The sequence below is a fragment of the Callospermophilus lateralis genome, chromosome 19, assembly GCF_048772815.1.
Source record: "Callospermophilus lateralis isolate mCalLat2 chromosome 19, mCalLat2.hap1, whole genome shotgun sequence".
Lineage (NCBI taxonomy): Eukaryota > Metazoa > Chordata > Mammalia > Rodentia > Sciuridae > Callospermophilus > Callospermophilus lateralis.
This window is the reverse complement of record NC_135323.1, coordinates 38,285,979-38,309,298: the sequence shown is the minus strand read 5'-3', so window position 1 is coordinate 38,309,298 and position 23,320 is coordinate 38,285,979. Positions and strand designations below refer to the sequence as shown.

General features: G+C 59.1%; 1 protein-coding gene across 1 annotated transcript; it reads right to left on the bottom strand.

The window, feature by feature from the left end:
• Positions 1-218: 218 nt before the first annotated feature.
• Positions 219-19,732, bottom strand: Pdgfa (platelet derived growth factor subunit A). Its single transcript, XM_076839929.1, has 7 exons — positions 19,480-19,732; positions 18,437-18,566; positions 16,989-17,085; positions 12,041-12,145; positions 10,060-10,247; positions 2,617-2,743; positions 219-483 (listed from the first exon to the last, which is right to left on the bottom strand). The coding sequence occupies exons 1-7, from the start codon at positions 19,575-19,577 to the stop codon at positions 473-475; spliced, it is 756 nt and encodes a 251-aa protein (XP_076696044.1). The 5' UTR covers positions 19,578-19,732; the 3' UTR covers positions 219-472.
• Between the last annotated feature and the right edge of the window lie 3,588 nt (positions 19,733-23,320).

Below are 23,320 nucleotides of genomic sequence, written 5' to 3'. Positions count from 1 at the left end.
GTGATCCAAGCCTGGCTTCTCCACGCCAGGCTCCGACTCAGCAAAAGCACCGCGGCCCACACAGATCCACCCGCGAGCCCACTGCGCTTCACCGCGAGCCCACTGCACTTCACCCCGCATGGGGCGGCCCTTCCACCGAAGGCTTAGATGTTTTGGAGTCCGTTTTTTTTTTTTGTTTTGTTTTGTTTTTTGTCGTGTTTTGTGGTTTGTTTTCTCTCTCTCTCTGTCTCTCTCTCTCTCTCTCTCTCTCTGACAAGGAAGCTTACAGTTTCTCCGAGTGCTACAATACTTGCTTTGCTGTCACACTGAACAAATGTACACTGTCTCTTTGTTCTCCAGAGTGCTCTTGGACACAGTTTTTCACGGAGGAGAACAAAGACCGCACGCCGGCAATAAAGCACCGTACATAGTAGGTTCAGGAATGTAACACGCCATGTACATCCGTGTCCCAGGAGAGGGCTGCTGCTGATCCTCACCTCACATCTGCAAGGAAGAGGGGAGACAGAGGCTCAGAGGTTGGGCCACCAGGCACATATCACTGAAGCAGTTGAACCCAATCAAGGGCACCCACGGTGTTAAGTCTGAGGATTTAAACTTGCCAGTGAAATTTGAAGAATCGAGTTGGCCATTTTAACCATTGTGGCCATATCCTGAAAGAATTGGGACTTGGCTCACAGCATCTCACAGAAGAACGTGTTTTTGAGAGCAAACTCCACGCTCCCATTGTACAGACAGGGAAACTGAGGCCCGGGAGGGTTCTTTGGCCCTTCTCCCTGCCTTCCTTTCTTTCCAGCATAGGTCCTGGATATGACTTCTGGAGCTCTGGCAGCGATTTGGGGCCATGCAACTAGCTGAGGGTGGATGTCACCAGCCCCAGACAGAGAGATCCCTTGAGCCAGACTGATCTACATTGGGCTCTTTTGTTGTTGTTGTTATTACTTCCAATGCTGGCAATGGAACCAGGGCCTTATGTATGCTAAGCAGGCGCTCTATCTCTGAGCCACACCCCAAGCCCCAGCCAACCTCGCTTCTGCATCCTACATTCCAGCCTGTGGTCCCCCTGTGGCTGGGGCCTGAGTGCTCCCTCTCACTGAAGGGGAATAGACCCCGGGGCAGGCAGGGAACCACCCCTTCGCCACACCCTGGGCTGTGGAGGCCCTGGCTGAGCATTGCTGGGCTGCTTCAGGGATGCCAAGTGGGTGCTTTCCTCCCACAGGGTCCTCACAAATGGCCCAACCCACAGGCCTCCAAAGCCCCTTGGACTGGCCGACTTCCCCAGCCACATGGCCCAACAGGAGCCAGGGCTCTCAGACACACTATCTCTGAGGAATCTCCTCTCGTCTACAACAACTATTTGTCTTGGATGCCACAGAGGCCCACGTGCCAGGAGGAAGGGCCAAGCCAGACGGGCTCCAGGCTCCTGAGCCAGACAGGCCAACCAAGGTTGGGAGGGCCCAGAGCTGCCCTCTTCCTCTGGGAGGCAACACGCCTCCTCCGGCGTCTCCCAGGACAGCCGCGGGTGGGGTTTCTGGGAGACTGTTCAGAGGGGCTGCTACCTTGGCCCTTCTTTCTCTCCCCCACCTTCCTTTTCTCTCCCAGCCTAGAGTATTAGTATGACTTTTGGAGCTTGAGCAGTCACTTTGGCCCATGAGAAAGCTCTGACACCCGGGACAGCCACACCCGCCCGGCTCTTCCCATCTCTACCCGAGCATCAGAAACTTCTGCCCTCGCTCCATCTCTGATGTTGCTGATGCCCAAGAGCCAACATCCCTGTACATTTATAAAGCACTTCCAGACCCACTGAGCCTTCGACAACTCAAAGCTGGAACCAGTTAGGCCTCAGTTTCCCCAGCTGCCAATGGAGGGGGCAGGAGGTGGTCCCACCAGCACCCCAAACCTTTCCACTCGTGTGTGATGCTCTGCAGCCCAATCAGGAAGAGCAGAGCAAAGCCAGAGGGGGAGAGCTGCGAGGAGCCCGGAGCCCGCACCCAGCAGACACCCAAGCACGCAGCCCAAGGCGCCCGTCCCAGGGAAGCTGATTCGCTGCAGTGATCTGTGGATTGGCCTCCCATCCCTGCAGCATCCCAGCACCCGCTGGCGGGGCCTACCTGGCTGGCGCTCTAGGTGGGTTTTAACCTTTTTCTTTTCCGTTTTTTACCTGACTCCCTACGCCTTCCTGTTAATGAAAGGGCAGGGACCGTGAGCGGCCTCAGGAGGCTGTCCAGCAAAGCTGCAGCAATAAATACTTGAGGTGTTTGTTTATCTTTCTGAAAGAAGCTCCATCCGCCCTGGCATAGAGACACTTCCGTGTCCCCTCCTTTGTGCCCGGGGCTGGCCCAAGAGCAGGTCACAGCACCTCAATGCTACTGGGCACACTGCCCTGCAGGGTGGAGGCCAGGACCCCATCACAAGGCCACCACCATATCCAGTGCCCCCTCTTCCCATCAGTTCCTCCTGCCCACCCAAACAGGGGCTTGGCAGCCATGCCTCACCTGCCCATGCCCAGCGCCCCGAGAACCCAGGGAAAGACCCCACCAGCCTCACTCGGGCTGAACCCTCCTCTCCAGCTAGCCCTGGGGCTCATCCTGTGCTCCCCAGGGAGCAGCCGCCACTTACCGGTCTCCTCTTCCCGGTGGTCTGGACTCAGGCTGGAGGGTGCGCACGCACACTCCAAGTGCTCCTCCAGCCTCACCTGGACCTCTTTCAACCTCGGCTTCTTCCTGACGTATTCCACCTTGGCCACCTGCCAAGACAGCAGAGCCACTGACACCTGGGGGCTTGGAACACCACGAGGTGGAGCCTGATGGCTTGGCCCTCCCCAGGCTGAAGACAGGGAAGGGCCCGAACTTGACCTCCAACCTCCAACCCCGGGGATACCTCCCCTCCCCTCCCGGGGACCCTCCCTTGAGTGGGGAAGGCAGGGGTGCCAGGTGCAAACAAACTTGGTCCCATTTGTGTGAATTAACCCAAAGGTTCACGTATGCCTGGGAGGTCTGAGGGCTGCACATGGCTCAGGTGGGCAGGGAAGGCATCTGCTTCCATGTTTACCTGCCCCAGGAATGTTTCCAAATGTGTGTTTTATGTCTAGCGAGGAGAAAGAAGCCCTGGCTGGAGACAGAGCCCTGCCACTGAGCTGGACTGGTGCTGGACCTGCTGTAGGGGAGTCTCTGGCCCCACCTGCCTACAGCCCTCTAAGAAGTTTTGACTAGACTCCAGGGGCCAGAAGATGACCCTACATGGTCCCGGCCACTATGGAGACCCATAGCCACTGACCAACTCCATACCAGGCCTGAAGCTCTCCTTGGGCTCAGAAAAGGCCTGCCCTGCCCTTCTCAAAAACATGGGGCAGAGACCCCGGGCTGCCACAGTGCCACTCGAGGTGGATCCAGGAGGAGTGGGTCCAAGGCCACGATTTCAAGTGCAGATTGCTTAGAGGCCACTCTGACCTCAGCAGGAGCACCTCCACATCCCGCCCCCAGCTCCCTGGGTACAGAACAAGAAGGTAGACCTGCCCCACAGCCCACTCCACCACCACCACCCACCCCCCGAGTAGCTGCAGGAAAAAGCAGAGGGCCCCAGGCCCAACCTCTGAGTTTTCAAAAATAGGGAACCAGAAGCCAATCCCTAGCCCTTCGGGACAGGCGCTGCACCCTGGAGCACACACACCGGCTCACAGGAATACAGCTCTACTTCCATGTGCACCTGTATAACACACACACGTGCCCACCATGAGAAGCAAGTTCACGGCCATGCACACACGTCCATAATGCACACCCCCATTATGGGAAGCAAGTCCACCCATGCAGGATCCCCCCAGCAGCTCCTTTCACCCCAGCACAGATGAGGAGCTGTCTGCCCAGAGAAACCGATCTCTCCTTGGTCAAGTGCAAAGACCAACACTCATTTAGCCCTCAGACCCTGCAAGGAGACAGGAGTATCATCTCCATGGCCAGAAAAGGAAATTGAGGGGGCTGGGATGTGGCTCATGCGGTAGCGCACTGGCCTGGCATGCGTGCAGCCCAGGTTCGATCCTCAGCACCACATACAAAGATGTTGTGTCCGCCAAAAACTAAAAAAAATAAATAAATAATAATAATAAAAAAAAAAAAGGAAATTGAGGTTTGGGGAAGCCAAGATGGTCCTAAAAGCAAGAGTGGCAGTCTGACCCTAACCACTGGGCTGTCCTGCCTGCCACTTTGGAGTACAGGCAGGTAAGCCAACCCCGAGGTGCTGGGGACCAGGCTCTGCTGAACCCTGCCGTGGCTGCCACCTCGGCTGAGCTAATGATTAACCTGGAGTGCAAAGGGTGCGGGGTGCCTGGCGGGCGTATGGACTGGCGTGGGCTCTCAGGTGTGAACCCAGGCTGCCAGGTATGAGCTCAGACTGCAGGGCGTGGCTGGGGGCCAGGGGTCAGCCCTGAAGGTTTCGCTACGTCAGGAGGTGGGAGAGATGCTGGCCGGGAGGAAGGTGCTGCGTAGGCCGTGCCTGGGCTTCCCTGCCAGGGTGTTCCACCAGGTACCTGCGTGCAGCAGCCTCGGCCAACCTACTCCTGCCCTCTTTCCCCAGGTTCATGGCCCAGGAGGAGGAGCCTATGGGCTGTGCTGTGCCTTCAGACACGTTGGCCTCTCCTATGAAATGGGGACGTCAAGCACACCCACCCAGGGAGCTGGGGAGGGATAAGGTGCCCAGAACTGGGACAGAGCCAGTACCACACGTACAATGTCTCAACATGAGGCCCAACCCCCCACCCCAACCAGCCCAGGCTCTGCTCAGAGAGGCCAGGCCTGGAGACCCCCAGGGGCTCCAGCAAGGCCCCCTCCTCCAGCCCTCAAGCTCCACACAGCAGCTGTGGCCCCCGGCCAGCAGTGCAGAGTCTCAGAGACCTTCCCTTTGAGGATGGGACAGTCGGCCTCCTCAGCAAGACTCTAGAACCGCAGAGGTTCATTCACCTGCACCCAGCCATACCCCCACTGTCCAGGAATCAGATTCCAAGTCTGTCTCCATGCTAACTGCCTGGGGACTGGGTGGGGCTCAGGGCCTGAGTGGGGATCCCCAAAATGTCGTAGTCTCTATTTTCACAATCGGCTTTCGTGAATTGGCTTTTGCATAATATATGCACAAAACTGAGCCCAGTAGTCTTCACCCTCCCAGGGGGCTCTGTCTGGGTGGATGCTCTCTGCTCCCAGATACCCCTGGCCTCTGCGGTGGACGAGGGGAACAGGGCAGGGCTATTAGAGCCTGGGGTCAGGCTCAGGCAAGGACTTGTCTTGCTCTTGGCCTCAGCCCTCGGGTGGCACAGCCTTTTTGATCAACAGTAGATGCCCGGGCTGGGGATGTGGCTCAAGTGGTAGCACGCACGCCTGGTGTGCGTGCGGCCCGGGTTCCATCTCAGCACCACATACAAACAAAGATGTTGTGTTCGCCGAGAACTAAAAAATAAAATATATTTTAATAAAAAAAAAAAAAAACAGTAGATGCCCCAGCAGGGCAGACACTAGGGCCTGGGCTAGGCCAAGACCACCCACCAGGCCAACCCCCCACCCCCAAGCTGGTAGTAGGCTTGCTCTTCTCCAGAGACAGGTGGGTGCCGTGAGCAGGGTGGGGTCTCAGCAATGCCACCCTTGTGGTCCCAGAGGGACACAGATGGGGCCGCTCCAGTCTGGGGGTACGCTTTCTCTCCAGACAGCCCCATGTTTATCAGAGAAAAACAGACAGCGATTTATGATTGCACCTGCTCCTGGGTCTGCGAGAGTTCTGGCTGCTCCACCACCTCTGTCTGGCCAGGAAATGGCTACATTTTTCTCCCAAGAACACGTTACGAATATTAAATTCTCAAAAGCCTTCTTCACGAAAGCCAATTCTGAAAATAGAGACTACAACGTTCTAGGGATCCCTATTCAGGCTCCAAGGCCTCACCCAGTTCCCAGTTTGGGTCATTGTGCCCTCAGCACTCGGTCCCTCCCTCCCTTCCTCCTCTTTCTGGGACAAATGGGCTGCACTTTCTCACACCCAACATCCTAATTCCCATTCTTTCAAAGACATCCACTTATATCCACCCTAGTAAAGCCACCAAAATCCTCCGGTCACTGTCACCCTTCAGAGACCTCCCCTGAGGGATGGTCCTGACCATTCTAGAGCTTCGGGACAGAGCAGATACAAACTCCCATTTACTGAGCCCAGCAGTGTGACCCTTACAGCAGGCATGCGCACCATGTGGCCCATTTTATAGGAGGAAATGGTAGAAACAAGCAGGCAGCCCCGCTCAGGTTCCCCAGGCTTCAAATCCCAAGCCCTTCTGTTTTCTAAAGATGGAGATCTCTTCGAATCCAGGAGACCCCTGCTTAGCCAAACCCCCACTGAAGCCCTGCAGGAGAGAGCCATGGGTCTACAGGACCCGCATGTGTCCTCCCCCAACCCAGGAGGGAGGCCAACACCAGACTTCAAACCAGTATGAACAGGAGCCCTGCTGGGCCTGCTCCTAGGGCCCAACCCAGCATCTCAAATTCAGTGACTCCAGACTCTGGGGCTCACAGCCTGACAGGCACCACTATCCACCACGCTGACACTCAGCCTCCTAGTGCCCCTGTCTCCCACACACAGGGAAGGATGCTGAGACCCCTTCACCAGAGACCAAGGCTACTACTACCACCCCCCCTCCCCCAGACCCTGCAGAGGACCCCAACAATGACTGAGGGACCCACTGGGAACGCCCCCGGAACACCATTCTGGCCTCCACCAGGGAGGGAGGCCCATCCTGGTGCCTGGTGAGAAGACTCTTCCAGAAGCCTGAGGTCCTGCCCAGCAGAGCCGCAGCCCAGCCAGAGCCGGGTGCTGCTGTGGAGATGAGCCGACGGAATCGATGCACCGATGCACCGGCCCCTGCTCTTGAGGCTGCCTTAAAAGGCACCAACCCAAAGCTTTCCCGGGCAGCAAGAGCAGCCTCCATTTCTGGCAGGGCCAGAGCAGATGGCAGCTCAGAGCTGGTCCCCACCCCTAACCTCAGAGTGGCCCCCAACCAGTGCAGGCCAGGGGTGGCACTGCCAGGTGAAAACCATCACAAGCTACTCACTCTGGATCGGGACTTTGGGCCTCAGCTCTGTCCAAGCCAAACCACTAGGACAGCTCTTAGGCCAGGCTTGTCCAGTAGCACCGACACCCACTTCTGCTCCCTTCGCCCAAACCCTGTGATAGGGGTCTGGAGGAGATGCTGACAATGTGAAGCAGGTCAGAGAAGCATGGCTAGGACCCCTGGTGGCCTCTCCCCAGAGCTGATGGCCAATGATGGCCTAGCAATCCTTGCAGGTGCTAGGCCCACAGAGAGGCCTCCTCTCTACATGTCCCCATAAGAGATAGGAAATTCCAGCCCAGGTGCCACGCTGAACTGGGGCAGTGGCCAACACACCTGGGTCCTTGAGCTTCCTCCTAGAAGTCACAGGAGACTGGCCATCCACCCCAGCCACACCACCAGACTCCCAGAGCCTGATTCACCAGCCCGGGCTGCCATTCCCAGCCTTTCTGCCATCTACATGACAAGGGACTTGAAAATGTTCTTCCAAAGACCATAAAGACGGGAGTTCCAGGGGGACAGGGTTGCCATAGGCCTCCCCAGCTCCCCCTGAACCCAGCTGGCCCCTTGGCCACATACACAAGTGCTTGGCTCCAAATAAGTCCATGTTCCAGGCCTATGTGTCCAGGTCAGGACAGGCCTCCTGCTTAGCTTCCACAATGGGCCTCCAGTTCCTGCTGACCTCCCTGCCTCTACAACAGCCCCCAGTGTCCGGGGCCAGATGTTCCCCTGAAGACTTATGGGTGAGCAAGGGGAGAACTTTCCCAGGAGGGAGGGCCAGGCTCCGGAGGCAAGACTCTATCTCCTCAGGCTGGCCACAACCTTACTGAGCAGACAAGACCCACAGGGCCGAAAAGCATGACCCCTGCATAGTGCACAGATGGGGCCTTTCCCAGGGAGGGCATCTCTGAGGGCGCCAGGCCAAAAGACCTTGAACCTACCTGGCTCACTAGGGACCAGGGAGGGAGGCACCACTACAGTGCTGGGAATGGACACTCTTTGTCCTCACCCCCAAAGAAACAAAGGTGGGAATGTGGGAAGTCCCAGAAGCTGGAGGCCATAGGAATAGCCCAGCCCCTCAGTGCCCACATAAGACATCTCACCTGGATCTCACCTATGCCTGTGCCCAGGAAACAACAGGTATCTCAGCCTCTCAGCACTATGTGACCCCGCTGCCACCCTGCCACCGCCAACATACCACTGATAAGAACCCTGAGGCCCAAGGAAAGGGGCTGGTGGCTTGGGGAGAGATGGCCTGGGCTCACGCTAAGGGAGAGATCCCTGGCCACTGAAGCCTGGAGAAGTGAGTCAGCCTCCAGTGTCTGCCCTACAGACAGGAGAGTTCCCCAGACAAGCCCTGAGCCCAGGGAAACCCTTGGGCCCTTGAAGGGGAGTGCCAGTCTGGGAGATCCTGCAGTAAGATGTGGAATTTGCTCACTCAACTTCCAGGGCTCTGTGAGGACCAAGTCCTGGAGATCAAGATAAGTCTTAGCTAGCACACCTGGAATCCCAGCAGCTCGGGAGGCTGAGGCAGGAGGATTGCGAGTTCAAAGCCAGCCTCAGCAACTTTAACAAGGCCCTAAGCAACTCAGCAAAACCCTGTCTCTAGGGCTAGGGATGTGGCTCAAGCGGTAGCGCGCTCGCCTGGCATGCATGCGGCCCAGGTTCGATCCTCAGCACCACACACAAACAAAGATGTTGTGTCTGCTGAAAACTAAAAAAAAAATAAATAAATACTAAAAAAAAAACAAAAAAAACCTGTCTCTAAATAAAATATTAAAAAGGACTGGGAATGTACCTCAGTATTTAAGCATCCCTGGGTTTAATCTCTAGTAACAAAAAAAAAAAAAAAAGTCAAGTCTCAGCCATAAGTCTAAGGTATCCCACCCTGCGTCTAAGGCCTGGCAAGGGGTCCTTTAAGCAAACCATTAACCATTTCCCAGCATTCCCTCCAGGGACATGCACATGGTGGAATCTGAAATGGTTTTTTCCTAGAGTCAGGAGTGGATTCCAACCTTGCCCCAGAAATGAAACTTCAACCATACTTCCAGGAATCCCTTTATCCAGGAAAAGTGGGCCCTGCCTTAAAAGCCTGGCTAAGCCAAAGTGGCCTGCTCTGCTGGCTGGCCTGCCACTCCCCCGGCTTGGATTTGCTTGTCCTGAGAGTCATACAGGACATAACGGTATCTCAACCAACTGGAGTCGATCTCCAGGTGGCAGAGCCCTAGGAGTATCCAGCCCCTGGATGGGAGTCCCAAGGACTCCAGCCTCAGCCAGCCTCCTAGGAGCCCAGAGACACCCAAAACACCTGCTTTCCAAAGTCCTTCTGAAGGCCATGCCCAGACCATGGCACAGGAAATCTACACTCAACAGGGAGGCCAGCCTCTCACGTGCCAGAGCCATTCAGAGGGACATGTGCGACCAGACCCAGCGCCCACCCTCCATAAATCAGGCTGAAAGCTACCAGTGCCAATCCAGCTGCCCAGAGGGACCTAAAGCAGCAGAATCTTCCCCAGGACTGCGAGGGTGAAAGAGAAACCATGATCATGCCGATTTCCCCAGGGCTGACTCAGGGGCCACCACATCTTGGCCCCTGCCTAGGAGACAGCTTTGTAGCCAGCTGTGTGCTGGTCCTTAGTGATCACAGTCTGGTGGCAACAACGCCAACCAGGTCACTAGGCCCTAATCTCCTTCCACCTGGCCTTACCTATGCTGCTCCTTATCCTCCACCACATAAGAGCACCTAGCAGCCAAGGATGTTGGTGCACACCTGTAATCCCAGAGGCTGGGGAGGCTGAGGCAGGAGGATCACAAGTTCAAATCCAGCCTCAGCAACTCAGCAAGGCCCTAAGCAACTTAGTGAGACCCCTGTCTCAGAAATAAAAAGGGCCAGGGATGTGGGTCAGAGGTAAAGCCCCTCTGGGTTCAACAATCCCCGGTAAAGGAAAAAGAGCACCCAGCAGACCCTGCGCCGCACTGCTGCGGTGGCTCACCTTGACGCTCCGGTGGTGGACCCGCGAGGGCTGGCACTTGACACTGCTCGTGTTGCAGCAGCCGGTGCAGCGCTTCACCTCTACGCACGGCGGCCAGATCAGGAAGTTGGCAGACGTGGGGTCCACCTGGCTCCGAGGTATCTCGTAAATGACCGTCCTGGTCTTACAGACTGCAGGAATGGCTTCCTCTGCAGAGGCAAAACGCGTGGTGACACAGGGGTCGCTTCCATTTCTGTCAGCACAGCACAGCGAAGTGTGCATGCCCTTCCTGACCCCACCTAATGCCATCCAGCCTGACCGGGCCCAGCCTAGGAAGGAGCTGACCCCACATCCCTGATGCCTCTCAGGGGAGCAAAGACCCCCAAAGGAAGCCCTGGGCAGCCCCTGGCCACACTGGGCCTACCTCACACACAGCAGTCAAGGAGGAGGACGGCAGGGGATCAGGCCCAGCAGCAAGCCCCACACCACCTAGGACCTAACTCACAAAGGTCACCAAGAGGCCACCCCGATGGCCCCCAAGGAGAAGGCTGTAGCCACTTCTTGCCCTGCTATCCTCAGTAGAGCCACCACACCCCTAAGGACCTCATCTGTCTCCCAGGCATGAGTTCCTCACAGGACTCTGGGGTACACATCTTCCTCCCCAGATAACCCTTACTAGGTCACATCAGCCACCAGGCCCAGTCACTGGGTCATGAGCCAGCCCCAGGTCTGCCAGTGGGAGGCTCTGTCCCCTCAACATGCCTAAGGAACCCAGCCAGGAGCCAAGGGGCCTGGACAGGCTCTGGGGCCACCCATAGCCTGCTCCCTCTGCCCCCAGCAACATGACGGGCCCATCTGAACCCCAGGTTAAAAGTTGAGGAAGCTGGGAGCAGCTAGGGGCAAGAGGCCCAGCCCAGCAAGCCAGCCAGGGGGAGGCTGGCACTCCTACGTAGGGTGGGTGACTTGTGTGTACACCCTACAGCCCCCACACTCCAGGGCAAGCAGCCCCATCTTCTGCAGGCTCCCTCAGGAAACAGATATGCCTGAACTGAACTGAACTGAAGGCTCTAACACAGGGCCAGGGGAGGCGGTCAGTTCCTCCACCTGCTTCCTGTCCAAAGGGGAGGAGACCCTGAGGGCCTCCTGACACAGCAAGCAGGAGGCGTAGGCATGAGAGTCCTCCAGAGAAGCCCCCAGGCCCTGGGCTGCACATGCTGATCTGGGCATTTAGGAGGAGTCACCCCACACTGCCCACACTAAGCCCTCCAGCCCAGGACCCTCCAGGGAGGCCTTCCACCCACCCCCAACCTGGTCTAGGAATCCTGAGCACTGGATGGAAGGACCTGGCTAGAGTCTGATCTGAAGGGTATAAAATGCATGCTGGCACCAGCAATGTCCCCTGCTCAGTGTACATAGAAATCACCTACATAACACACCCAAAGGTGAAAAACAGAGGGGATCCACTTGCCCCAGAGTCACACAGCAATGAGCAGCCCTACAATAAGCGGCGGCACCCTCAGATAGAATGGGATTGAGTGGGTCACCCCCAATCCTGAGAGCACAGGCCAACTATTCAGAACATTGTCCCCCAAAGGAGGCCTGCCTGGAGCCCCAGAGACAAAGATGAGTAGGGCAGGGCCCTAGGGAAGGTGTCTCCAGAGGCCCCAGGCCTGGCATACCCGGCTGCACCCGTCTTGTGGCTAGAGGCCCAGGGCCCTGGTGCTTCACATTAGGAACTGGAAATTAAGCTCAGCCACGTTTTCCAGCAAGGCCTCCACGCAGGCAGGCCCCAACAAGACGGGGCACTTAAAGAATTTATGATGGCTCTCCTCTCCTGGAAACTCTTGGCCGGGACTATGACTGCAGCACAAGGCAGGCAGGAGACACGGCATGGAGGTGGAGGAGGGCGGCCTCCAAGAGGGCAGGAGGCCAGAGCTGGAGGAGCAAGCCCAGCCTTTGTCTCATGGCCAGCTCCTCCCACCAGCGCAGCTCCTGAACCCACCGATGCTCCTTTTCCTCCGAATGGGCACAGGCCGCTTCTCGGGCGCATGCTTGGTGGCGTGGGTCCGGTGGGCTCTCAGGCTGGTTCCCAAGGCATCCTCGGCTCCTACGGGTAGAAAGAGAACATGGAGACCAACTGTCCACGCCTGTGTGGTCTGTCTGCCTGGGGGGCCTGAAATACAGGATCCCCAGTCAGCTCTCAGAGCCTCCTGGGGACAAAGGGCCAGAAAGCTCAGCCCAACCCTCTTCTAGCAAGACAGGTCGAGTCCCCTGAGCCCTCTACCTCCACTCGGGGCTTTCCAGATGGGCAGTGAATGAAACACAACCAGACCAACAGTGTCCCATCAACACCGAGGTCCCCGAAACACAAGGGTCCCTGCTAGGCCCGTGGCAAAGCTGAGACCCTTTCAGGAAGGGGTTCCAGGGGGTCTCCTCTATGGCACCTTCTCCAATGAAGCCAAGCTGAGGGTTCAACCAGGTCAGAAAGTCCCTGAGGCCATCTATCCCAGAGCCAAGAGGCTGTACCACCCAGCGGGGTCCATCTCCTGGGCTCTACCATAGCCATAGTAATGCACTGGAAGACGGGGCTACTGAGGCTCCTGCTGGATGAAGTGTCCTAACCTTGGAGGGGCATCAGAAGCAAGGCCAGACTGGGCTGTGAGCCAGCCCCTACTTGTTCCTGAAATAAGTCTGCGCTGAGGGCCAGAGGCCATGAGAAAACGGCAGGAGGGCAGCACGTAGGCTCGTGGAGTGTAACTAAGGAGTGGCCGAAGGCCTGAGGCAGGAGTCACGGTGCCAGGCAGAGAAGGGAGGTGGTCTGCAGAAAGGGAAGTAGATCTCACCCACATGCCTGCAGCCATGTCTAGGCAGTGGGGACCCAGATGGCTCCAGCCACAGAGCAACAGCCCAGCACTAAGACCACACCAAGAACCCCAGCCCCACACAGTGGAGAGGGAGGAGGGCCACAGAGATTATAGCCCTGAGTCTCAGGCTCTCCGATTTCTGGGACTGAAGAAGGACACAGCCCTACTACCTGTTATATGGACGGACGAGTCCAACACCACCCATACCTAGCTATCGTTGGTCCTACCTGGCCCCCCAGTCTGGGCCCTCCAGATGTAGCAGGAAGTCCCAGGACATGTGCCCAATAGCCAGGACTCTCCAAGATTTGCTGGATCCTATCCTGCAGCCTCCTCTCCTCTCCAGCTCAAAGGACCTCCCATCTCCTAGCCCAGGTAGGAGCCCACCCCAGTGTCGGATGTACAGCCCAAGGTTGCTCTGGCCAACCCACCCAAGCATCCACAGCCATCTGCAGAAACCCTGGCCTCCTCCACTTCCCTGAGATGTACAGAACCTGCACAACTAAAATGAGAACTAAAAGCCTTGCATAAGGTATGAAAATCCAAGATGAAAGCCGGGCCGAGCCCAACTTTTGACTTCAAAAATGACTCAATGTTCCAATGTCACTGATTTTTTTTTTTTTTTTTGGAGACCCAAAATAAGATCAGAACACAACTACTCATGCAATAAGAATTTCCCATCAACCAATTGTCACAAGGAGCATTTTTTCATGGAAAAGTGACATTGTGAGTCATGTCCTGGTGGTACCCATCTTGCCATGGCCAAACCAACAAGGTCCACTCTCAGCTTCTGGAGACTCAGCAAGGGCACCTTCTGACTCCTTCTACCATCAGGCTGGCTCAATTGCTTCCCTGAGACTTAACCTTTACAGATATGAAGTAAAGGCTCCATCAGCCTTTCACGCCCAAGGAAACCTAGGCCCAAAGAAATGGAACAAGACAAGGACAGATGGCTCATGAAAGGACCCTCAGGACCAGTGTCCAGTGGTTCGGACTCCCACCCCAGGCCCCTTGGCCCAATTTTAATGCACTGAGAGAATTTTGGTCCTCAAAGCTCAGCAACGCTGACACTTTATCTCCTTAGAGACAAGACAGTGTGAGCAGACAAGCCTGCCCTCTGTTCCCGGATCAAGATGGGTGGTCACAAGCCAAAAGTAGACCCTTGCTCTGGGGGACACAGCCAGTCTGATTTATGATGGCTGATTTATGCTCTGGCAGTAATTTAAATGAGACCCCTGATAGCCCTGCGTGAACCATCCCCTGAAGCCACTCTCAGGACAGTTCACCAAGCAGTTTCCCTTTGGTCTTGGATGCAAGTGCCCACAAGATGACACATGGCAATTCACAAGAGAGAAGACTCCTCATGCTCTGCCCCAGTCAGGTCTTAATGGCCAGAACAGGGATATCTGTGTATCAGTTACTCAATGACCCACTGGACATCCAGTTAGACCACTCTGGAGAACATCCATCTAGCCACACAGTCCCCAAACTCCATGAATGCTGGTCACTGAAAGACACAAGCAAATCCCCCCATACTGTACACTATGCAAATCCCCCCCATCCCATACACTATGGAACACTCCCAGCTCAGTGACATTCTGGGCCAGGAACCCCACAGCCTCTGGAGGTCTGGACACACCAGGAAGGAGCTATCAGGTTGAACGCAGTTGTCTCACCTGTAAAATGGGGGAGCAGCTGGCTTACTGGATATGTGATTAGCACTGCAGCTCTGTGGGGTTTGCCCTTAGAATTCCTGATCTGGGGGCTTCTGGGCTGGAGCCTCTTTTGGAGAATACAAAAAGGACTGTCTATCACAAAGCTCCAACCCACTCAAGGTGGGACCCGGGACACCCAAAGCCTCTTACCCTCTCCCTATACTATAGACTTGCCCTGGAGAAACCTATCAGCAAGAGTCCTCCTAGGGACTACCCTCCGGGGAGCCCCACAGTGGGTTAGTCAAACTGAGCTTCTCCCAGCCCTGAACCTCTCCTCATCCACCCCAGCCTTCTAAATGGCTCTTGCCAGACCAGGGTACCCCCCAACAGGCCAGATGTACCTCTGAGTAGACTTAAGGGAGAGGCCAGGGCCCAGAAACCTGGCCACCCGGGCGGTAGGTCTAAAAATCCCCTCAGTCAGGAAGGTGGAGGGGTGGGGGCAGGGAGAACCCAACACAAGTTCAAAAGCCAACAGGCCATTCCTGTCCTCTGCTCAGGGACTCTTCTGCTTCCGCACCTCGGGGAGGGGAGGTGAACCAGGGAGAGGAGAGAGATACTTTGGGGTTTCCGTCACAATGGGTCCTCACCCCAGGCCAAGACTAAGGAGCAAGATGGGCTCCAGAGGCCCTCAGAGAATCCTGTTCAGACCCAAATGTCTGACAGGTGGATGGGAGCACTAGGACCCATCCCTGCACTCCCCAGGGCAGAAGGGACAGGCAGTTCCCCTCACAGGACATTTTTATAGGGGCAATTTGAAAACAGCCTGAGAACTATCAGTGCACCCTGGCTTTTCCCTTTAGATTCTCCAAAAAAAGCTCCAGCCCAGAAGCCCCCAAGTCAGGAATTCCATGGGCAAACCCCACAGAGCTGCAATGCTAAATGGGTGGGGGTGGGGTGGGGAAGGCGGGGCTCCAGAGACCAGAATAAGAATGGTCCCAGCAGAAAGTGAATGGCCCATTTCCATGCGGCATCCAAAAAGACTAACCTACAGGAGGTCCAGCCCAACAAGGTCTCACCCCCACAAAGCAAAAGGAAAGCAAAGCCCTGGAACCCTCAAAGAAAGGCAGTCTCCATGTCTCCAAATCCACCAGGGTCCAGTGAAATGCCAAGCGAGTGTTTCCCCAGTTTCCCAAACCAAACCCTTCGCCCCCAGGCTTGCACATCAAGGGACTGGGTCAAAATCCCCTGGCCCAACTCTGATCTCCAAGTGAAATCCTACCCCACTCCTGATAAGGATCAGGAGAAGGATTTCCTGGGTCAAGAAACTACAGAAACCAGCCGCCTTGTTAGAAAATGGTTTTGGCATGGAATGAAAACAGTTTGGGCCTCTCCACCATCATAATTAGGTACAAATTTCCAAATGACTAGACCATGTGATTCTACTTAATTCCCCCACCACCCCCCTTTCCAGAGTAGTTGCAGTGAGAGAAAAAAATCTTCATTTCACTTAAAATTCTTCACTTTGGCTGCCTTTCATTCCTCTTCTTGACAAGTTCATCTCAGGCCTTTTTAAAAAGCCAGTCAGTACATTTTCCCGCTTGAGTACCTCCCTAGTTAACTCAGGATGAAGTTCCAAAGTGTTAATTTTGAAAATGGCGCCATAAACGACCTAGAGGAAACCTGGTCCTCCAGCACCGACTCTCTAGTTCTCGGGGAGCACAGCCCCCAGCACCACCACTGACCCCACTGCAAAGACCCCTTTAACTCTTGCAACCTTGGATCTAGCCCACAGCGCAACCAGAGCTTCAAAACTCTACAAGTAAACTGTTTTCTGAAGTGGCTGAGCTCCAGACTCCTAGAGTGAATCCCCAAAATAGCCCCAAGCACATGTGTCCTAGGCGTGCCTTTTTATTGGGTCGTGAAAAAAGAAAGACACGGGCCTCCGGCAGCCACACAGAGGCCCAGCCCCGCAGTAAGCGCAGCACCCGCACGCAGTGCTTACTAAAGGGCCCTGGCCCCACCGGCTGCGCGCCCCTCAGGGTTTAGCCAGATGGGCGGCGGGCCAGACGCACGGACCAGGGCTTTGCCCACCCCGAATAATCCCGCGCTCCGCAGCCCGCACACCTGGCGGCCGAGCCGGGCGCCCTCTGCGCTGCTGCGGCTGAACTTCTCATGACACGCGGCGTTTTCCTTAACTGCGAAAACAATCCCCCCCGTGAGCAAGCAGCCCTCGGCCGCCGCTGGGAGAGAAAGTGGCGACTGGAGGAGAAACGCCTGACTCATGCGCCTGGGCGTTTATGGCCGGGGAATGGATTCTGACCTTTCGGTGCGCTCCTGGGCTGCGCCCGGCCGGGCCGCGCGGGGGGCGGCTCCGCGCAGACTCCCCGCCCGCCACCCGCGCCCTCCCCGCGCCAAGGGCAGGGGCGCGATTTACCTACGGAGTCTATCTCCAGGAGTCGCTGGAGGTCGCGGATGCTGTGGATCTCACTACGGGCCAGCCGCTCGATCAGCTCGCGGGGGATCTCAGCTTCCTGCAAGCAGACCACACGGTCAGCGCCTGCGGCGCGCGTCCAGCAGCCCAGGGCCTCCTGCCAGGCCCGAGGGGGCTGCACCACCGCAGCCCACACGGACCCCGCCCGGGCGGTGGAGTGGAGTCCGAGACGAGGGTGGAGTGGCTGAGTCCCCAAGTTCTCCGCCCCCATCCCTGTCTGCCCTTTGCAAAAAGAGACCCCACTACCGCCTTTACTGCTGGAACAAAAGCCCCCACACTCCAGCCCTCGCCTGGGGTGTCAGTTACAGGTCTGGGGGAGGTGAGGGGGCCGCGGAGTTTCTGGTTTAATAGTGAAATCCACATCTAGATAAAGCGAGTCGAAATGCGTCACGGATCGACGACGAAAGTCGCGGCAGCTCTAACACTTTAATCTAGCCAGGGGCTTAAATTTCACGCCCTGGAATCCCGGGCCGAGCTCTTGGAGAAGAGGGTCTCCCCTCACCACACATGCACGCGCGCGCGCGCTCGCCCCACCCGACTCCGGCCCAGCCGCGGCCCTAGCGCCGACTAGGACGCCCAAATCCAGCGGCGGCGGGAGAGGCTGCAGGGAAAGCGAGGGTTAAATATCCACCTCTGGCTCTCGGGTCCCTTCTCAGCCCACCCCCACCACTTAGCCTCCCCCACTCTCCCTCCGGGTGTTTAAAGGGAGTCGGGGGTCGCTGGGGGGCTCAAGCACTAAGTTCCCACGACAGAGGCTGTGGAAAGTCATTCATCACGGCAAAGCTCCTGGGGACTCAGGGGCGGGGGGTGGGGGGACGCCAGCGGTGGGAGGGCGCGGGCGCCTAGCCCAGCCCCAGCTGCCTCGCTCAGCCACCTGTAAGCAGGGCCCCAGGCGGGCCGGACTGCACGGGCCCTGCGCCCTGCCGGGCTTGGGAATCACGAACCCGGGGCTGCGACTCGGCGATGCCCACCCTGCCCAGCCTGGGGCTTCCGCCGCAGCTGCCTCTACCTGTTTACTAGCCGCCCAGCTTCTCTCCCTGGGCTCCACCAGCTCACACACACCCCCTTCTTTGCTGCCCGCACCCCGTTATTGCATTGCCCGCCACGACCCGGCTACCCCTCCCTGAAGATGCGCCCGCGCCCCCCGAACTTTCTCCCCACTCTGCACCTCGTAGCTCCGCCGTCCCTTCGAGGCAGAGCGTCGCAACACGCTGTAGACTCAGTAGACACACTTGGGCATGGCAGAAAATAGAACCCAGTTGAGGAAATTTTAAAATTGACCAGTCTAGTAGAAATCAAAATGCTTTCTGCAGAGTCTGGGGCGCCCGGGCCCGCGGGGGGCGTGCGCCGGGGGAACGAAAGAGGGGACAGCGCGCGGGGGTGGCACCCACCTCGGCCAGGGCATGGGCGAGGTATCCGCAGCCGAGGAGCAGCAGGCAAGCCCAGGTCCTCATCGCGTCCCGAGGCGCTGGCGGCTCGGCGGGGAGGCGAGGCCGCAGGGCGGGCGCTCCAGCCGGGCTCCTGTGGCGGCGAAATTCAGTACCATCCCTCAGGGAACGCGGCCCGGAGGAGGGTGGCGCGGAGAGCAAGGAGCAGGCGGAGCGCGCTCGGCGCGAGCAGTGAGTGCGGCGCCAGCGAGGAGGAGGAGGAACAGGGAGAGCGCGCTTGCTGCGCCGGGAACCTCCTGGGCCGCCGAGTAGGGGGTGGGGACGGAAGGGGCGGAGGGCGGGGGCTGGGCTTCTTCCTTGGTGCGTTCCCGGTGCTGGCCGCCGCCGCGCTCGCTCCCCGGCGCTGGCTTTAGGAGCGACCCGGCCGGTAATTCCGCATATTTGCGGGCATCGGCCCCGAGAGGGACCCCGGAGCGAGGCTGGGGCCGCTGCCGCACCACCGATCACCTGTCTGGACGCCCGGCCGGGCCCCAGCTGCCGGCTCGCGCTCTCCCTGCGGGCTGCAGGAAGCTCTGCGTGCCTACCGCCGGCCCGCGCTCGCCTCTGGCCTCCTCTTGCCGCCGCCGCCTGGCCGGGCACAGCGCGGCCCAGCACGGCGCGGCCCGGAGGCCTGCGTGCGCCCTGCCGCGGCGCGCCCTCGGCTACGGCGCTGCGCTCCGCCCTCCGCCGGCCGAGAACGGGCAGCGCCCGCGGCCGCGCCGCCTGGCAGCCGCCGACCGCCCGGGGCCTCGCTGAGCCGCCCGCGCGGGCCTGAGGGCGGGCGCAGGGCCGAGCCGGCGCCGCCGCCGCCGCAGCAGCAGCCGCGGGGAGAGGAGGAGGAGGAGGAGGGCGGCGCAGGCAGGTCCGGCTCGCCGGAGTTCTGCGGGCTCTGCAGGGCGCGCGTGTGGAGCCGGCCGCCGGCTGGGAGGGGGTTATAGCGCCGCCGCCGCGCCCCTCCCCCGCCCCCGCCCCCCGCCTCCCGCGGATTCCGGGCCCCGGACCCGCACCTCGGAAGCGTGCGGGGGGTCTTGCGGGCCCGGCAGGGCCAGGCCACCACCGCCACTGCAGTGAGCACACTCGCGTTCACGCAGGCAGCCAAATCCATCAAAGCCCGGCGCCCGGCTCCGAGCACAGGCGGCAGGGTTCCCCGCGCGCCCCTCCCTCGAGCTTGCCCACCCTCCAGTGCCAGCTGCAATCCTGCGGCACCGGGCGGGGAGGGGAGGAGGCCTCCGCAGAAGCGCTGCCGCCGCCGGCTCGCCTCTCCCGGGCCCCAGCAGCAGCAGAGGGCAGCGCCCAGAGCTGCTGCGCCAAAAAGGGCACGAGAGCCGGCCCGGCCCCCGCCCCGGCGCTCGGCCGCTTTCCACCGTCTGGATCCAGGGCCCCTGCCTTCCCCCTTTCCATAAAAGGAGGGGGAGTGAGTCTCTAGGGAGAGGTGGGGCTGGCTTAAGGGCGCGTCTGGGGCACTCACCTGGCGGCTGCCACGCGCCCCCGCCCAGGATCCGAAGCCTGGGCACCTGAAAAAGGAACCTCCACCCACATTTCGAGGTGGGAACGAACCCTGGTCAGGGAGGGGACTGCAGCCTGCCTCATCTCTCTCTTGTGAACCCCGCACCCCCCGAGTCCCCACTCCCTCGCGGAAGGCTGGGCTGCACCCTGAGCTGGGAACGGAGAGGTGGAAAGAAGAGAAAGGAGACGCTCCTGAGGAGCTCCTGGGTTCTGCGTCGGGAGCCGCGGGGCTCACAGAGCGCCACCTCCGGCCACGGCTCAGCACAGGGCGCGACGCGGGGGAGCGACGCGCGCAGACTAGGTCTGAGCAGGGCTGAGCCGCTCCCCCGCGGCCAAAAAGCGGGTGTGCCCAGGCGCGGTGGATATCGCCAGTCTAGGGGTTGGACCCGAACGGTAGCACCAGATGCCTGCCAGTGTCCCTCCCTCGAGGGGGCGTACTTCCCAGGTACCGGGTTTGGGGGTGGCTACTCTTGGGGACCCCAGAAGTAGACGACTTAAGCTGGAGAGTAAGAGACGCCCGGTGGGTGAGGGGCAGCCGAGGAGAATTCTGCCGGCCCCAGCCATCACCCCCTTCCTGTAGATGAACCGTGCCTCCCGCGCGTAGTCCTCCCTCTGGACCCACCCTCCCGCGTGCGGCTCCCGCATTTCGGAGTCTGAGTCGAGAGGGGCTTTGGTGACGCTCGCTTTCCCCCAAATACCTGAAGGGCGGGGGCTCTCCCGGCACTTCTGCGGCGTCTAAATAGCGCTCTCTCCGGTCTCCACCATCCCGCAGCCCTCCACCCTCGCCGCGACCCCGCCGGGTGGTCAGAAAGGCAGAACAAGAGAAAACTTGGACACGTTGAGAAGCACCTGAAAACCAGGCCTGATCCATCCAGATGGAACCTTCTGCGACTTTGGAGAGGCAACCCACTGGATGGTTTCTGGAAGGCGACCGAAAGCGCACTGCCAGGACCCAGGCTGGACCCAAGTCGAGCCCTCACCTTCTTATCCTGAGAGCTGTGCTCATCATGTCCCGCTGAGCCCCGGGCTCCTCGAGAGCAGAGGGGACCCCAGGGCACCTCGTGGGGGTTCGAGGACCCGGTGTGACAGTGGGTGTGGGAATCCAGGAGGAAGGTCGCGTTGCATTTCGGATGGGGTGCCGCACCTTCCGGACCCCAACCCCCTCACGGAGGCCGCTGGTTCCCAGGAATCGTTCTTGGACGGGGGCTTCCCTGTGCTCCCTTATCCGCCCTGCGCTTCACGGACACCCAGCTGGAGACAAGGGCGGAGCAGGGGGCTATCTGGGGACGCGGAAGGGGGCGCCCTGGGCGGCAGTCTGAGTGTATAGGGGCCAGGGTGCTCCACTCCGACGCAGGAGCTGCGGGGCGCATGGCGCAGGCATCTCTCTAATCGCTGGCCGCTATTAAAAATAAAACTGCGACCTGTCGTCATAGCGACCACAACAACAGTGGCCGCCGCGCGGTGGCTAGAACTCGTGTGGCCGGGCTACAGCCGCCCGGGGGACGCAGGCACAGCGCCCTGAACTCCCAAGGTACCGTGGTGCGAGACTAGGACCCCCTTCCCCATCCCATTCCCCTCCTCCAGATCCTCGGAAGATAGGAAAAAGCCGAACCCTAACGCCCAGATTTCTGAAACCTGGAGATGAAGGCACCGCAGGACGTAACCGAGAGATGGTGGCCTTGGGCGTGAACCAGGCCCGGGGTGGGCCCCCCCCCCCCAGTCTTCCTCCCCTGACTCCCGCTCATTGGAACTCCAATGTGCCCTTTTCAGGCCCCGGAGAAGGGAGCTGAGTGAGTAGGTGGGTTCCGGATCTCCGCCGCCGGAGGAGACGGTGCAACCGGAGCCAGGCCGGCGGGGTTTTGCGCGCGGGGGCCGCAGCACCTGTCCCGCCAGCACTGTCGGTGGGAGTGGTCACATGCTTTCTCCTGGCTGGGAATCGAGTTTCACTTCCAGCCGCTATTAGGCGGTTCACACGGTTCACTGCAAACATTTGATAATGAGGCTAAATATACTTTAGAGTTGGAGGAGGCGTGGGCGGCCGCTGCCCAAGCGCGTGGGTGCGGCGCTGCAGGCTCTGCGGGGCATCCCCGCCCAGGCTCGGGAGACACCGGCGCCGAACCGAGGTGCAGTGCGGGACTCCTGAGCAAGGCGCGTCCCCACACCGCCCCCGAGACAACTTGACCCCGGCTGCAGGCACGCTTGCAGGAGGCTCTCTGGGCACTACTGTCTAGGGCAGAAGGAGAAGCGGACGCAGCGGGGAGCTCCGGAGGGCGGGGAGGAGGTGTGAGTGAGAAGAGAAGGTGCACCTGGTGGCCCGGGATGTCCGGTCGCCCCCGAGTTGGTGCTTCCGGCCTATCTGGGGCGTCCCTGGCGCGCCCTGGTGCCCGTGGGCCCATAATTAAGGTGTCAGATGCTCCAAGTAGGCCGAGTGGGGGCGCAACCAGGGTGACTGGCCGGCGTCTGCCCCTTGCTGTGTTCCCTCCCAAGACCCCAAGACCAAAGGCACTCAAGGAAGGGCTGGCCGAGCCTTGGCCATTCCTCCGGTAGGAATGGTTCTTGGACGGGCTCTTCCCTGTGCTCCCTGACGGGGGCGGGGGGCGGGGGGCGGGGGGCTGGGGGGGGGACACAAAAACCAACCTTTATTAAGAAACAGGCAGAGGCCAGGCTTTGTGCAGGTGTAGTCTCATTTTACCTTAAAGCCCGCCTCACACCATCCTCCCTGCTTGGCCACTGACTTCCAGGCTTGGCACCAATAGACATTCAATTATTGCCGTCATTATTGTCATTTATTAGTAGTGATGACTAACCATTACTGAGGGCTTGGACTGTGCCAGGCTGGTGCCAAGCCCTTTCGCTATATAATTTCATTGCACACCCAAGTGGCAACCCCAAGGCTTTAATCCCTTCCCATTTTGCAGGTGAGAAAGTGAGGCATTTGCAAGCAGTGAGGCTCCGGGTCCCTAGGCTCCTCCATAAAGACACAGTCTGAATTCCCTGGTATCACTTAGGGTTCACAGGCAGGAATGTGAAGGTTGATGTGGCCAGCCAGCCATGCAGGTGACCCTGGGACTGGAGTTCACACCTACTAGGGCCCCGGTCCCAAGGGGCAAGATCCTGCTCTGCCCTTGACCTTGCCTCCCTGTGAATTGTCCCTAGCCTGTCCTCAGCTCGGTTCCTCATCTGGAAAAAAGGGAGGTGGACAGTTGTCCCCCTACACCATGATGTCCCCAGTAGGTCAGCTCCCTGCAGTCCCATAGAGGCCCCAGCACATACCTAGGAGCCACAGGTCCCTGACTGTGGGGGCGGGGGGGGGGGGATTGGAGTGCAGAATCCAGGCCTATG